The sequence below is a fragment of the Semicossyphus pulcher genome, unplaced genomic scaffold (genome assembly GCF_022749685.1).
Source record: "Semicossyphus pulcher isolate SPU_LCO1_2020_fin unplaced genomic scaffold, fSemPul1.0.p SCAF_6, whole genome shotgun sequence".
NCBI classification, from domain to species: Eukaryota; Metazoa; Chordata; class Actinopteri; order Labriformes; family Labridae; genus Semicossyphus; species Semicossyphus pulcher.
The window spans coordinates 12,672,489-12,688,226 of record NW_027211737.1 but is presented as its reverse complement, the minus strand read 5'-3'; the positions used below and the strand labels follow the sequence as shown (position 1 = coordinate 12,688,226).

The 15,738-nt window shown below is 39.3% G+C and overlaps 1 protein-coding gene across 1 annotated transcript in view; it reads right to left on the bottom strand.

Annotated features, from left to right (window-relative positions):
• Positions 1 to 3,253, bottom strand: part of LOC138609652 (dmX-like protein 1) — a 58,945-nt gene extending 55,692 nt beyond the window's left edge. The window contains exons 1-2 of the mRNA XM_069682284.1: positions 2,940 to 3,253; positions 1,139 to 1,378 (exon numbers count right to left, since the gene is read on the bottom strand). Of these exons, the coding sequence (XP_069538385.1) occupies positions 1,139 to 1,225 (87 nt within the window). The 5' untranslated portion in view covers positions 1,226 to 1,378; positions 2,940 to 3,253. The remainder of the gene's footprint in view (positions 1 to 1,138; positions 1,379 to 2,939) is intronic.
• Positions 3,254 to 15,738: the final 12,485 nt, after the last annotated feature.

Here is a 15,738-nt window from a genome sequence, read left to right as displayed (position 1 = left end):
TCCTGGAGTCACTGTTACTGCATCAAACGTGTCACCGTATGACAGCTCAGGAGCACACGCAGATAAGATTAGTATCCTGTTCTCTTTTTCTGTGGCTCTCAGAAGGAGATCTTGACATGAGCTGAGATGTACTCATTGTGACTGTGCCTCCTTTACAGGAGGACAGAGGGACAGAAATAGTTCTCCTATTGATCCCTTCTCTGAATAGCATTGGAGTAGTATCTCGTAGAGTTTCCTTTGAGATTACAGAGTGCAAGAGCAATCTAACATGTAGCAAAGTTTTAAAACCTAAACAAGGACTTCCTGCAGTATAGGGAAATGCTTTTGCTCTCTCTTCTCTTAAGTATGCTCTAAATTATACAGCAGTTAGCATAACACAATGACAAAGGCAAAATTCTAATGCAAGGTTAAACTAGCATTCATACAACAAAGAGTTTGTGAAGCTTACACAACCCTATCTTGTAGAATGGGGAGAGTTTATTATGGCCTTACAAACAACAAAGAGGATTAAGTATGTCCCGTTAAGTAACAGAAAACAATATCAGTTAAAATTTAGCAACTGCTTAAGTCCTTTATAACATGGATGTATTTATTTGTAGTACAGATAATCCTGTTGGAGGTCTGAGGGCTGGATTACGCGATATCAATGATGTGTCAACTTTTACTGTCTGACTTTTCGGTAGTTATATGCTATCTTCTTTTAGGAGGGCTAGAAAGTCAAGGTTGCATTGTATCAGTTAGCTTTTGACTTATAAAAGAGTAAAATATCTTTTAGGGCTTTAAGGATGTTGACTGTAGTAAATTCTTCCTTTATGGATCCTTTTTTGCTCCTGTGATTAACTAAGTTAAGACAAGTACTTAAATACTAGTATTGCTTAAACGTATGTATATATATATACTTATAAGTACGTGACACATACAATCAATATTGCATTATTGCCAGGTACAAGACAGAATCCCCACTTCAACTTAGTTCATGGGGTAACAATACCCTTAGCAAAGCTAACCCTAACCCTTCCATTTAAAAGCTACTCAATGAACACAAATCTGCTCTGACAGATCAGTTTGACCTCCCGTTAACAATCAGATATCATACACGGCTTGGATGGAAATATTTTCCAAGCTTGAAATATCTTACCGTGAATGGCACATTGTTGACGCTCCCTACAGAGAAACAATTGTCTCCAGGGTTGACAGCCCCTGTGAGGACTTGATGGAGATTCATGACTCTTGTTTATAATCTCCTTGCGTGCCTCCCTCCTCTCTCCTTTCTCACAACACCCTCCCACTCCAGGGGAGATTCATGGGAAACCATGGGACGAGTGTGTTCATCTTCCTCTGAAGCTTGTAATTTCACTTCAGTGTCTCCCCAGACATGCTGTTAGAATAAGAAAAGAGTGATAAAAATAGAGAAATGTAAACAGACAATGTTTTGGTATGGTGGGCTTGAAGCCTAGAGCATATTACTGACCTACAGATATTGACTGCAAATTGATTTAACACTCAGCACTTGTAATACAATCAAGGAGATAAAACATGATCTGCAAATTGTTTCTATTGCAATTTATTGTGCATAAGGGGCAAGTGCTCTTAAATCTTTACCCTATGAGTCCAAACTGCATGAAATTAATCTCACCATGGGACCTTGATACACAGAACATGCTGGCAGTATTGTAACAGGAGGAGACACTCGAAATCTGCTTGGCATACAGAAAGCTGAAAGGGGCATATTTTGGTCTCGAAGCTCATTAGATCCTGGTGGACTTACCTAAAGTCCATGGCATTTAGTGCTTTTAGACTTTAAAACTTTATAATTGACAAGCTAGTTTAGTTCCTAAACTGGATTTACCTCCAGGTTGGGGATAAACCAGAGGTGCAAATATGGGGGAGGGGACAAAAAAACTGTAGGTAATGCTGTAAAAGTCCACTTTCACACTCATCTCTGGTAGTTTTGCCTCAGTTTCTGTGCACTGTCCCGGTAGAATTAGGAAACTACTGTCATGAATGCATATTTGTGAAGAATTTAAACTTTGTATTTACAGAAGCAACTGTAAGACCGTTTCAGCAAGAGTTACGTTATAGAAATTAAGTTGTGTCATTAGATATTGTTTAGGTTTGACTTTGGAGGTGTAAAACTGTAAGGCATTTAATGCATTACAATTTTTACAGTTGTATTTAAGTAATAGAGGTAGGTCAAGTCATTGGGTGGCTTACAACAGATTACACCAGCACTGGCTTTAAGATTTCACCTCTGTATGCTGCCAGCAAAGCAAGTCCAGTAGACGTAAAAAGGCCATTGTTAAAACGGGTAGAGCAGGTGCTAATGAGCTAATTGAGTCACCATGAAAGAAGGCTAACACCTGACAACAACACTGCAACTGTAATCCACATTGTTGGGTATCAACCTGTCTTAAAGTCTTTGTCAACGAAATTCTCCACAGATAGACGTCAGGTCAATTGAGGCTACTAAATCGATCAACATAAACAAATCCATATGATGGGCTTAGAGGCATTGCTCATGTCTGGAAACATTAGGGCCAAGAGGTGCACAACTTGTCAAAAACTAAGATCTTTTTAGTAAACAGAAAACAAGTCCTTATGATTAAAAAAAAATACAGCTGTAACATTAGACAATTTTACAACTGGAGAAAATGAGTTGTGTTTCCTGTGCTGTGGCAATTCACGTGATATCATTCAACACGCCAGCACATTAACACACAGCAAATGAAACCACATCTGACTAACACCGTGTCACCCGTTTGGGAAAAAACGTGAGATAAATATATTATAGTTATGTGGCTTGATGTTTTAATGGAAACTTCATACAGCTAGCTTGAATCATGACGCTAACTTAGCTGTCAAGTTTAGCTAGCAATCTGCAGTTTGTAACAGAAACAGCTTAATACGACCAGTGTCAGAGAAAATAAAGTGCCACTTACATTGTGCTGCTTCGTAGTAGCATGTCCTGGAGATATAACAACAGTATCAGCTTTCAACAGCTCTCTCTGATGAATACAACGTTCGCTCTCCAATGTTAAATGTTACGGTCTCCTCCGTTAGCTACCGTTAGCGCGTACTAGCTTGTGCAGCTCTGTTTTAGCGAGCTCCTGAGCTACAAAGCTAGCTGCAGATATCTTCTGGCACACATTTAGTGCCTGACAATCTCTACTTGCCAACACGAGTAGTTTTTAAGTTACTTCTCAAAATGCTTAACATAAGAAGGAGCCAACCTCTCCCCAAGGTTAGCAAATAAAACGCTTCCAAGGAGGAAGCTTTTCCTTATGTTGGAGATGTGTCATGATAGTGACTGTTTCGCTGCAATGCATTATGGTCCTTGTAGTTTGACAGCAGAGCGAGAGGGCAGTTTTGAGTACATACCTATTGTAAAATGGTCTGTATTGTTACCATAATTTGAACTGTTCACAGCTTTGGTATATTGGTTTTGACAAGCTATTTGTGCATGAACAACGTAAAAAAAAATCTAATTTATTTAAAGCATTTTCCCTACTATAGTATTCAATATTTTATGTTGTATGTTAGTAACTTCAAATACCAGCAGTTGCAGTACAGATGAAATGTTGTTAGATACAAGAGACATGCTGTCACTCATCTGGAAGGTTTGTAACTGACAATTCTGACTCTTTCTGATTTGGGCTCAAATTGAAGCTTATAAACTTGGGCAGTTTTTACATACATGTGAGACAGTGAATTTTAACAAAATGTGTGGAAAAAAATCACCGTCGTTTTTTCTGTCTTTTTGAAAATGTTTTTTAAAACACAATGGCAGCAAGCCCCCAAATCTTATTTAGTTACTCCCTGTCAAATTTCGTACCTGTAAGACTATTCATGCAATTGCAGTACCTTTATATGTGCTAGGACATCATGCAACCAAAAGCATCTTTCATAAAAGGGTTTTGGGCCCCTGAGATCAAACAGCCCCGAGTTGGGAGTGGTTGTATCATCTTGTGATGTCCCAAAGTATAGGCTAACAGAAAATAATGGTGAAAAAAGGTAGCAAAAAACATCCTGAGGGCTAATATAACATAGATAGAGGTACACTGTCTTTTTTCAATTATATTATTTCATCATTTGTAGTTTCCATATTTAGATTATTAGAGCTGCTTGTAGTATCCCTCATATGTGGCTCTGTTGAACTTTGTTTCTTATGAGTCCCAACGCCACCTTCTGTGAACTAAATTAACTCACATCTGTGGAGATTATAATCATCTTCTGACCATCCCTGTCAGTTGAATTCCTGCAAATACTATGATCAGTGGTGTCATGGTGTTCTGAAACCGGAAGTTATTTTCTGCATCACACCAGCCAGATGACTCAAAGTATTCCAATGTTTCTAATATTTTACTGACACTAATATCAAAACATTAGATTTTTAGCTGCCACAATATGTGACTCCTTGTATCATAATTTGAAGGCCCTGCCCAAACAATTATTCGCTCCCTACCTAAATTAAGTAGGCCCCCCTCAAATAACGTACGGTCCCCGCCACCCCCTCATTTCAAACGCGCGTGTCAATGTTTACAACTAGGAATGACGTGAAACGTCTTTCTGTGAACAAAAATGGGAGGAAAAAACACAATGAAAGTGAACTCAAGGCACAACAATTAGGTAAACTCCAGTTTTTCCCTCAAAAAGTGAGTTTGAAGCCAGCAAATAACTGTAACATGAAGTTGAAATGCTAGCTAGCAGCGCATCTCTCTCTAATGTCTGTGTTGCTAACCTAGCTTGGCAGTGCATGTCTATCTGCGTATTGCTAGGGCTGTAATTCTGTGTATTTGTGTCTGGCTAAAGAGAGTAAAATATGTTATTAATTACAAAAATATGCTATTAATTAGAAAGAAAAACGGCGTTATTCATTAACACGCGTTCACACGCGCGTGCACGACCACGCGCATTCTGTGGTGACCAGTCCAGAAATGTAACCCTCTTGTGGCTCACATTATCTTAAGGTAGATATATAGTTACGCAGTCAAGGTGAAATTAAAACTCTGGAGTAATGCAGTTGGAAAGCTTTGACTATTGAATAAATATGTATTTTAAGTAGGCTACATACTGGGCATGAGCATGCACGTCTCTCAGTTAATAATAACCATCAAGTATTCAGCCCAGTCATAGTCTGGAAATGTTTTCTAGGCAGCAGAGTCAAAGCTCAGTATATTTCATTCTTTTCATTTTTTTTATATTTTTATATTTTATGGTCTCTAAAATAAAATTTTTATGTTTATTTGATATCCAATTATCCTTATATTCTATAGAAAATATTATATTCAGTAAATGATCTTAGTCTATAGCTCAATCTGCTTAGTTTGATCAACTTATTCTAAGAGTGTTGGATGGATTAAACTGTTTAAAAGTAGGAAGGTTTATAGTGGATGGGATCTATGATAGCAGGTGTTTTAGATGGCCAACAGGGGGACACCTAAGCAGAAATTTATTTAGGATTTCATTTTGGAATTATATGATTTTGGAAATTGTCATATTTGTAGGTATATTTAATTAGGTTTTATGTCTACCTTGTCAAGTGTCCTATTTATGTACAATAGTTTCATGTTTTACTTTTTGGTTGAGGGTGAAGAAATAGTCATCATAGCTAAACCAAACACCGCAAATCTATCATTTTCATCTCCTTCATTTCTGGCAGTTTTAAATTACATTCAACAAAGTTTGGTCATGTCTTAAAGATTATTTTGATTCCTTATTCTTGTCTGAAAAGGGGGGACAGAGGTGTAATGAGAGGTGTTTATAGTCCTCGCATTAAGCCTCAATAACCACAGGGTGTCACTCTTGCTTAATACACTGGATTACACTTTTAACTTGACCAGTCCAAATAGATCTGGAACTGGACCAGCATTCACACACTAAAAATCTGATGTCAAAATTGTAATTAACTTAAGCATATTTTTATTTGTACCTATTTCTACTTTTCATCCTATATATAAACATGTATGAATGTCTAATATTGTCACTATTTAGGTAATAAATGGCGACTGGCTGTTATAAGGTTAACTGAGAGGTCGCTCTTAATCTTAGAGACATAATAAAAACTCCTTTACCAGAATATTATATTTAATGAGCACAGTGTAGTATGTTATGTTATGTTTGCTCTACATAATATTTAGCCAGCAGATCACTTCTTACATGCTACTTACACTGGGCTTCTACAGAGCAAAACACTGTTGAACAGGGATGTGAATGAGGATGGGGGGTCGGAAGCTTCAACCTCAATTAAAGCATGTGAAGATAAATGGGACAGACACTCCCCATGAATAATTAAAATGGCTGACATGTCAGTGACATTAGGGAAGGCTGGCGACATTTATCGTCGTGGCAGTTGGATGGTGGTGATGATGAAACTGTTGACTTCCCAGTCAGGAAGTAGGTCACAGTATTATTAAAGATGTAGCTTTATAGTATCACCGTGCTAAATATTACATCGCCTTTGAGTCTTGACATACACATGCATGACCGCTGTAGGTTAAACTCATATGCTCTAGATGTTGACATAATATTCTTGCACACAGCAGGCTTGTGCACACACCTACTGTACACACATCCACACACACACACTATCCATGCTGGTGTCACCCCTTCTCGCTTTCCCATCTCGGTTTTCTTCCAGTGGGTTTGACTTTGAACAACATTCACAGAGAAAATCAAAGAGAATTCTTTCATAGACAAACTCTAGTCCACGGTGTACTGTATAAAGGATATTGCTGTTCAATGTGATATCGAATTCTGTGAGTTTGTGCGAGAGTGTGTAGATCTTTGCCAGCAATAGTTTCTTTTTAGTGCAGACATCTGAAAAGAGGCTCTGCTCCACAGTCTATGATTTGAAACTGGAAATAACTCTGATAAAGTTTACTTCAGGTGTGTATTTTTTAGAGAACCTGCCTGTGCCATAAAATGGTGCAAATGAATTACAGACTAAAAGTAAAATAGTTTCAGTCATTGGCAGCATCATACTCTTAGACTGAGCTGTCCTTTCAGGGTACGGGCAGGGAACTGAAAGTTAGATCAGGCCCTAAAAATATCTGATCATCCCTGTGCATGGTCCAAGATAGATCTGGCAACCTCCCTCAAAACCCAAGACTGTTAAACCAGGACAAAATGGGCATGAAATGTCAGCACTGTTTAAAAATAAAACCAGTAAATATAGACTTTCTATGTCGCACTGTAATAGTTAATGCACGCTGACTCAGCCTGTACCTTTAAATATGTTTTACATCAAACACATATCCAAAATGGGCAACAGCTAATTTTACACATACTGTACACAATTTCTTTTGGCTACAACAGATGCAGTTACTGTTTTCTTAACAGTGTGATAACACTGCAGTCTGCTGAAACAATACACAATACCCACAACCTGTCAGAATTCAGCTAGTGTGTACATTGTTTACTAGCTTTTTCTCTTAGTTTTTCCTTTTTTATGTTGTCTATGTTCTTGTACTTCTGCTGCTGTGGCACATTTTCTGTGCATGTGATCAAAGTTAGAATTTTTTTTTTTTCTTTGCAAAGTTTTTCTTTTGGCATGCAAAGAGATTTTAATTTGATGTAAGAGGAAGAAGAAAATGTTACAAAGAAGAAAAATAGAACAGAATTTTTTCCTTTTTTAAATAGACACTAGAGGGCAGTATTGAGACATAAAAAAAGTCCAGGTTGGTGTGGCTGTTTTATCTGACAAAGCTCTGAAATGTAACCTCACGACAAGACTCACGCATGCATAAATCCTACCAGTACATTTGGAAAAAAGGCATTGCATTGCAAATTCAGAATGCAGTCTTATAAAAATACCCCAAACCACTGGTCTGGTAAGTTTTAACAATCATGTAAAATTTATTTTCAAATTACACCAACATACTGTAGATCTTGATTATCAAGTTTTGGGTCTCGCTCCAGATAACGTGAGCTGAGCGCCAGCTGCTTCGGAAGGTTGAATCAGTCCTTTCTAATGCATAATCCATGAGTTTGTATTTTTCCCCTTGAAATGTGAGTTGTCTCTTTGAAGTGTTTTGTGGTATTATTATACTGCGGTTTGACGAGTAATAATGTTGATGTCTTGTATGAGCTGTAATTACTGGATCTGGAGGTAGGAGGGCAAAACCAAAATGGGCTTGAAGTTTCAGTGTGGCCGTGCTTTGATGTTTCATGGGTGGGGGGGAGTAAGTGGAGGGGAGGCAGCTTTTCCACAGGAGAAAATACCCACAAGTAGCTGAACTTCTTCTTACAGAGGGGGACATGCATAACCAACCATAATGAAGCATAATGGCAAATGAAACAAGCGTTCTTTTGAAGAGACGAGCCATTTAGCATTTGGCTTCAGTAATCACAAAATGATAAATACTCTCATCTCAGGGTAATTATGTGTATCCTTTAAACACTCATCAAATGATAAGCTTTCATTTTGGTGTTCAAACTGCACTGCGAGGGATAATGGGCTTTGTTTGCACTCAGTAAACCGAACCAGCTGCACTGCACTGCATGATAATACTGTTTTTGTTGGTGCCATCACTGGCAGGTTTCTGTGTTTGTAATCCAGCAGCTCTTCCTCTTCTGTTCTATGATTTCAACACTGTCCTACATTTGTGCGTAATGCAGTGACCGGAGTCAAAGTGTCCTTGGCTGTGAAAGTTGTCGAGTCAACTGAAGGTGTGTTTATGTGTGTGTGTGTGTGTTCTTGGCTGTCAGCATGTGTGAAGGCCTGCGTACATCAGCGCATGAATCCATCTGTGCACGCGCGCATGTGAACATGTGTGTCATTGCATGAGGTGTCTATGTGTGTGTTAGTGTAGCTCTCGAGCACGGCCTCATCCTCCAGAGGTGACTGAAACGATGGGAACAGACATTACGGTCAGAGGAAGAGGGGTTAGCAGGCAGCCGGCAGGATATCCCATCACATTAGGAGTGCTGCTGCTGCGCCCACTTCCTTCAACTCTTCCCAGCAGAGAGGTCAGCAGAGGTCAAGAGGGCTCCTCCCTCTGTCATTATCCTTCCATCACCTGCCTCCCTCTCTGCTGACAACAGAACTTTCTCCTCTCTCTTCTCACCCTTTACTCCAGGCGACAGCTTTAGCCCTTTCTGATCCCTCACCCCCTTTGCCTTTATGATTTTCCCATCTTTTTACTCCCCATCTGTTCCCCAGTTCTCATCCCTTTCATTTGCCTCTTTTTGCTCTTTTGATAGCCCGACTTCACTCTCAATCTCCCTCTGTCATTTCCCCTCGCAGATTCAGAGAACTCCAGGGTCCTTCTTTCTGAGACCTTTTGTTGAGTCTGCAGCTGATCTCTAGATTGCAACAGAGATACTATACACCCACTGCAGCTTCCTCACAGACAGGCTGGAGATTGAACCAAATTCTTTCAAAGCAGGATCTCTGGTGAGTTTTTAGCTTGAAAAGGGAGGAAAAGCTGTGTATTGTGAGCCTGAGAGAGCAGCCTAATGTGTGTCAAAAATACAGCTAAAATCTGGGGCACGTGGTAATGCAATATAGATGTTATGTCATCATGAATATTTCATGATACACAACATTGTACTATAATAGAATAATGTATGGGTATCGGCTAAACTGAGCAGCTGAGGTGATAATTTGACGTCTTCATCTGTCATGCGTTGTCTGTCAGCCATCTTTACAAAGTACCTGCCTTGAAACAGCAAACCTAATTCGCATAACTCAAGTATTAAACAACTCTTCAAACTTTAGGAGGGCCATAGGCGCTCATAATTGAAAATAATTAATAGTCTTCATACTGTAGATGTCTCGGGCAGACTCACATGTTTCTGAGCTGTACTTTCCTAGATGTGTTTTGGCTGTGTTTGAGCTCGGGTGTCTTTATCATCAGATGCTTTGGCATCACTCTTTGCCTGACTGCCTCCTCCTGTCTGAGGGAATGTGGAGTGAACTTGCTTAATGAGGAGACAAGAATATTTTTACATGACTTAAAAGGAGATCAGAGAGCTGACGTCCAGAGCACATTGTCTCTCAAACAATGCACGTCTGATTGCTACGATGAAGACACACTGTAGATGAAAAACACTAAAACCTTTTCTATTTCCTGTCGTAGTAAATTCAGGACAGATCATACCTACACTCCAGTTGGCCTCACATTAATAATCATGTTAAAACACTTAACCATCCATATTGTCTACAACAAATTATCTGTTAGTAGTAAAATACGGAATCCAGCATTTAGTGCCTGTGACAGGTTTTTGAGCTACGGCGGTTCAATATACCTGTAATGGCTCCAGTTGGCCCATTATCCTCCATGATATCTGGTTATTATCCCTGTCTGATTTATACCGCTTCTGTCGACCCTCACCCACGGTGACCTACATTCACTTTCATCTCACCCATCAATCATTTAGCAGTTCAAAGCAAAGGTCTGTCTGCGGGGGAACGCAGAGGGCTTGATCATGATGGCATTAATTCTCCAATGACGCCTTTAAAAAAGTGCTCGATATTATGTAGCTAAACGTAGCGTAACTGCACCGCTTCGGATAGAACAGAATGAAAGCTGTTTATCAAGTGGAGATAAATGGGATTGAGGTTGTTTTGACGATTATTAGCTAAGTTATCCAGCTGTTACAAGGCCTGCAATACATCCAAATGTGCTTTTTCAAGGTCAAACCCCAATTTCACAACATAATTCTCTGCCGTGTGTTATAAACCTCTCGTCCATTAACCCTTTAACAGCAGCAGGCAACACCTGTGCAGCGATAATTCAACAGAAACAGTAGCCTCAGTAGAGCGATGGCATAATATGTATTCGACTGCGGCGTTAAAAGAACATACTATTTACACACAGCAGGTAAAAGAGATAGACAGACGGACAGGCAGACAGAATTGGAGTAAGAAGGAAAGAGAGAAATGCCCCGGACTGAAAAATAGATGAGTACTATGGGTGTGTAAGCAGAGACCGGATGACTTATTCAGTAGGGACTGTGTGTACATGTCATTAAATCAGCTGCAAGGCCCAGGTGAAGTAAATGCCAGAGCGCAGGGTGAGAACCGACACACCGGGGTCGAATCTGGATCTGGAACTCGATGAACAGACGGGGCTGAAGATGCAGCGTCAGGAGAACATCTGCTTTCACTTTGTATGCCATTGTAGTTCTTCCGAGGTGTACTGTTCTCTGCGGCGTCGTTTCCTCCTAAAATCAATTCCACTCAACACCTGATATGTGTTCGTAGGTGCAACAAGGTAAGCAAAGGTACACTTCTATGCTGTGTGTATAAATATCGTTCTTGCTGATGTTGCTTCTCTGGCTCAGGGCTGGGCCTGAGCTGTGATTGGTCCTGAGAAGAATCCCTGCAAATAGGCTGGTAAACTTTGCAACCCATGAATAAAAGCATACAAAGCAATAGCACACATCCTTAAAGCATGCCTATTGTTTAAATCATATATGACATAAGAATCCCAGCATGTCATTTTTACAGTGTTGTATATTCAAATACATTTAAACTTTGCAAAACTAGCAATTTATACCTCACGTCTTTGCTCTTTTGTTGCATCAGCTTCCCCGCAGAGCAACAATGGGGGGGAGAAGAGAACACACAGGCTGAGTCTCTTTAAAAAAAAAAAGTTATAAATCTGAAAAAATCTCTCCAAAGTATTACAATCATACATTGGTAGGCAATGGTTTAATTCCAATCACAAAGAAATTGTTACACTGCAGTTGAAGTGTATGTGATTCTATGTTTTAAACACCTCCACCTGCATGGAGCCCATCAGGATGGACAGAGACATACATATTGTATGTTAGGTGTGGGACAAAATATTGATATTGTCGTCCCAACTGGTGTGATACAATTACCGCATCACTGGCACCAAATATAGATTTATATACATTTTTTTTAAATCAGCACTCTAAACACTCTCCCTGCCAATGTGTGTCAAAATCTGTGAAACTGACACCCAACTGCAGTGAATAAGACATTAATTCTGCACTTCAGCTTTTTATGGGCTTTTTGTATTCCTCAGTTAATCAGATATGGTGATGTATCTTTATATGATTGTCTTGCAATATATCAATTATGGCTGTATTATGATATTATCGTTATCGTGGGCTACGTATCGTATCGTGAGTTACCCTGCGATTCCCACCCCTATCCCATGTGTAGCGACTATGATTAAAACATTCAGAGTTGGTTCTTAACTGTGACGTGTGCGTACACAAAAAACATACCAAAGTATAGATCTGTTTTTTAGTGTAAGAATTTCAAAAGATTCTAATACAAAAACGTGTCTTGATGTAACAGAAAATATCAGAGCCCGATACTCCTATACTACTATACATGAATAAATTATATATCATATAAAAAATTACAAAGTATAATGGGAAAAAATGAGGGGGCAAGTTAAAAGGAGGTCTTATCTCTCAATGAATTCAGTGTCCAGAATCCAGTTAGCCACTTTATATTCACATTAAACAAACTGACTAATAATATTTGACCAATGAAATTCATTCTTGAACATGTGAAATCACATGACGGATAAGTTATACCCATAAACAACCACTTCTATTACTTGACCGAAGTTCCTCGTGGTGATGTTTCAGAAAGGTGTATCTGCTGAAAAATATAATATCATCAAAATTTAGAAAGTTTTGTGACAGATGAAAAAAAGAACCCGGGCAATATTGCCGTTTGATTACGTGACGACCCAATTTCTTCACCTGAACCTTCAGTGTTGTTCCCTTACCACATTACGTCTCCACTTTCCACTGACGTCAACAACCTCCCTGTGTCTCTCTTTTAGACCTCATCAGCAGCATGACGTCCATTTGTGAGGTAGACGAGGGAAGGGGAGGGACACAGAATCACATGCACATGCACTCAGCCCCCCACTCACTCTCACACACACACACACACACACACGAACACTGTGTCCCATCTGAGATTCCAAAGACTGTGCTCTCTAACTGTCACTCCTAGTTACAGACCTATCATGCAGAAATGCTGACTTATTCATGGCTTTCATGCAAACCTGGATGCGCAGAGGAAACTGAAGCTGGCTGGGGCGAGGCCAAGCAAGCTGGTGTGTGTGTATCTGTGCGCGAGGTCTTACTAACAGTACTTTGCTTACTGTACTTTACTCAGCCATGCTTTACATCATTTTGCCATTACAGGTCAGACACCCCGCACACACACAGACACACATATATTCAGGATATTGTGCTGACGTAGATGCCTCTGGCTTACTCTCGGAGCCTCTTTCTAATGAGGCTTTCAATATTTTTGGCAAGTGTTGACTTCATTTTAATGACTGGATGGAATGCTTTTTTTTTTTGCAGTCAGTAAGGAAGAATACATTTTAAAGGTTGTCTCAGCTTATTTACATATAACAGCATATTCACTGATCGTAGCTGAGAAGGTAGACGCTGAGTCTGGAGGGAGACGACAATGCTAAAGAGCCTTAAGCCAGCAGTCATTCTAATGGCCAGTGTTGGTCGACTCCACTGGTTGCAGGGAAGTCTTATTGTATAGAGGTAGATGAGAAAATGACCCTGCTCTGCATTGATTTATTAACTCACTTTGCATTTTTCCAATGAGTTTGTGGTCTCTATTGCTAGTTTAAAGTAATAATCTCTAAGATTTTCATTGAAATAAATGTCTGTTAAGTCACCATCTATCGCTGAATGAGGTAACACAATGGTGATTGAGCCTATGGCCCACTGATGAAAGCCTTTGCTCTTGCAGTATTACAGACTGGGTGTCTGTGGCGACTTTCGCGGGAAAAAACACAAGCGGTGCCCAGTTAGTGACACGTCTTCCATCAGCCAGCAGTGGTTGGTCTGCCAGAGAGGGTAGGCGGAGCTAAGCGGCTGCTTTTCCGGTCTCTGCAAGTGTTGTGAGTAAACAGTAATCTACTATGGCTGAACAAACAAAGAAATGATCGATGACTACAGATACAACTTCAAAAATAAGTGAAAATCCAAAAAAAAAAAAAAAATTTGACGCTCAGATGAATTTACATTTATATTTAGTTTAAACAGAAATCTGAGTCACATAAAGGCCCCTCAAAAAAGATCTTTTTGTTTGTTTTGTTTTTGGATTAATTACACCTGCTTGGATATAAATACAGTTGTATGGCAACATTATAGCAGACAAGAAAACAAAAGCTGCAGGCTAACTATAATTAAAAAAGATAAAACATCATAAAAACTGGTATGTGAACATTCACATATCCACACATTCTGAGGGCTGACTGCTTGTTCCCTGTTGTTGTTGATCTCGAGTGCTGAAAATGGTGATAAGTAGCTGATGTTTATGTAGCTGTATGAAAGCTCAGCAGGATTCAATCATCTCTGAATACAAACCAGATACATACCGAGACACTTTGTCATAAGCAGTGCTGCTTGAATGTGTAGAGCCGGAGTGCAAAAGAAAAACTTCAATTTTCTTGGAGACCAATTAAAATGGTGTGAAAGCATTACTTGCCACGTTTAATGGTGCTAAAAATGTGAATGCTCTTCCTGTGACACTGGGTGACTCTTATTTCCTGTAATACTTACTATTGTCTGTTAATTATCATGATGCATAAAAACTGTGTTTGTGTTTACATAAAGGGAGGGATGAAGCTTCTTGACAACAGTTTTTAACTAGGGCATGTTGCTGTCACATTGCAACATTTTTAAGCTGCGCTTTCAGCTGCAGGAATTTCATGCAGTTGTGTGTGTGTGTGTAAATCTGTACCAGTGTGCTTAAATGCACACATGCAGTACATGCATATGCGTGCATGACATGTACCTGATAACTGTCAGGCATCTAATGATTATTATTCAGCAGCTCGGGGGGGAAAAGTATCTCAGTTTTTATATAGAAACTGACACTCAGGATCTGCTGAATATTGCTCTTGATTTGAGGTATTTGACAGTTACCTCACACACAGGCAACAACATATGAATATTACAGTAAATGTTAACACACTAAAACTCATGCAGGCAAAAATATTCATAATAAGTGACAACAAATTCATAGTTTTGTGTAGTTTGTGCTTTTTCAGACAATAACAGGACTTTCCACAGTAGTATGGATTTTGCAGACAGATGTATTTTAGGTCATCTTTTACCTTGTGGTATGATGTCATTATGTACAATCTGATTGCCATTGCTTTAAAACATCTAATAACATAAATTATACAACAGTTAGGTCCGACCAAGTAATCTGATTGGATAAGAGGCATTCCATGAGTGCTGATATAGAGTACAACATCACTGGGACTTTTCATTGTGTATCACTCCGCCTCAGCCTGGTGTTCTGAATACTGTTAATTAACATTACAGCAGACTGTGTATGTCTACACTGATCAAGCTGGTACCTCTGAATCGCACAGCAGACTCTTATTTCACAGGTTGATGATGAATTAAAACGAACAGATAAATGTGGATGATAAAAAAACAGCTGATCTGTGGTAACCTGTAGACACAGAGTGCAGGAGAATGTTTGGGTTGCTTGCCAACAAAAGTCCAGTTTTAGTTAAGATGTGGAGCTAGTTAAGTTGGTGCAACAAAAAATAATCTGTTGTTGATTGTTACTGTTTACTACTATTTACCGCTTGTTTAACTGTTTTATAAAAGCAACATCACACTCCAGATTGTGATGTTGTACTGAATATCATCACGGCCTGCGGCCTCGTGCCTACAAACAAATCACAGCCGTGATGATATTCAGTACAACATCACAATCTCGAGTGTGATATTGCTTAATTCTTGCAGTTAAAA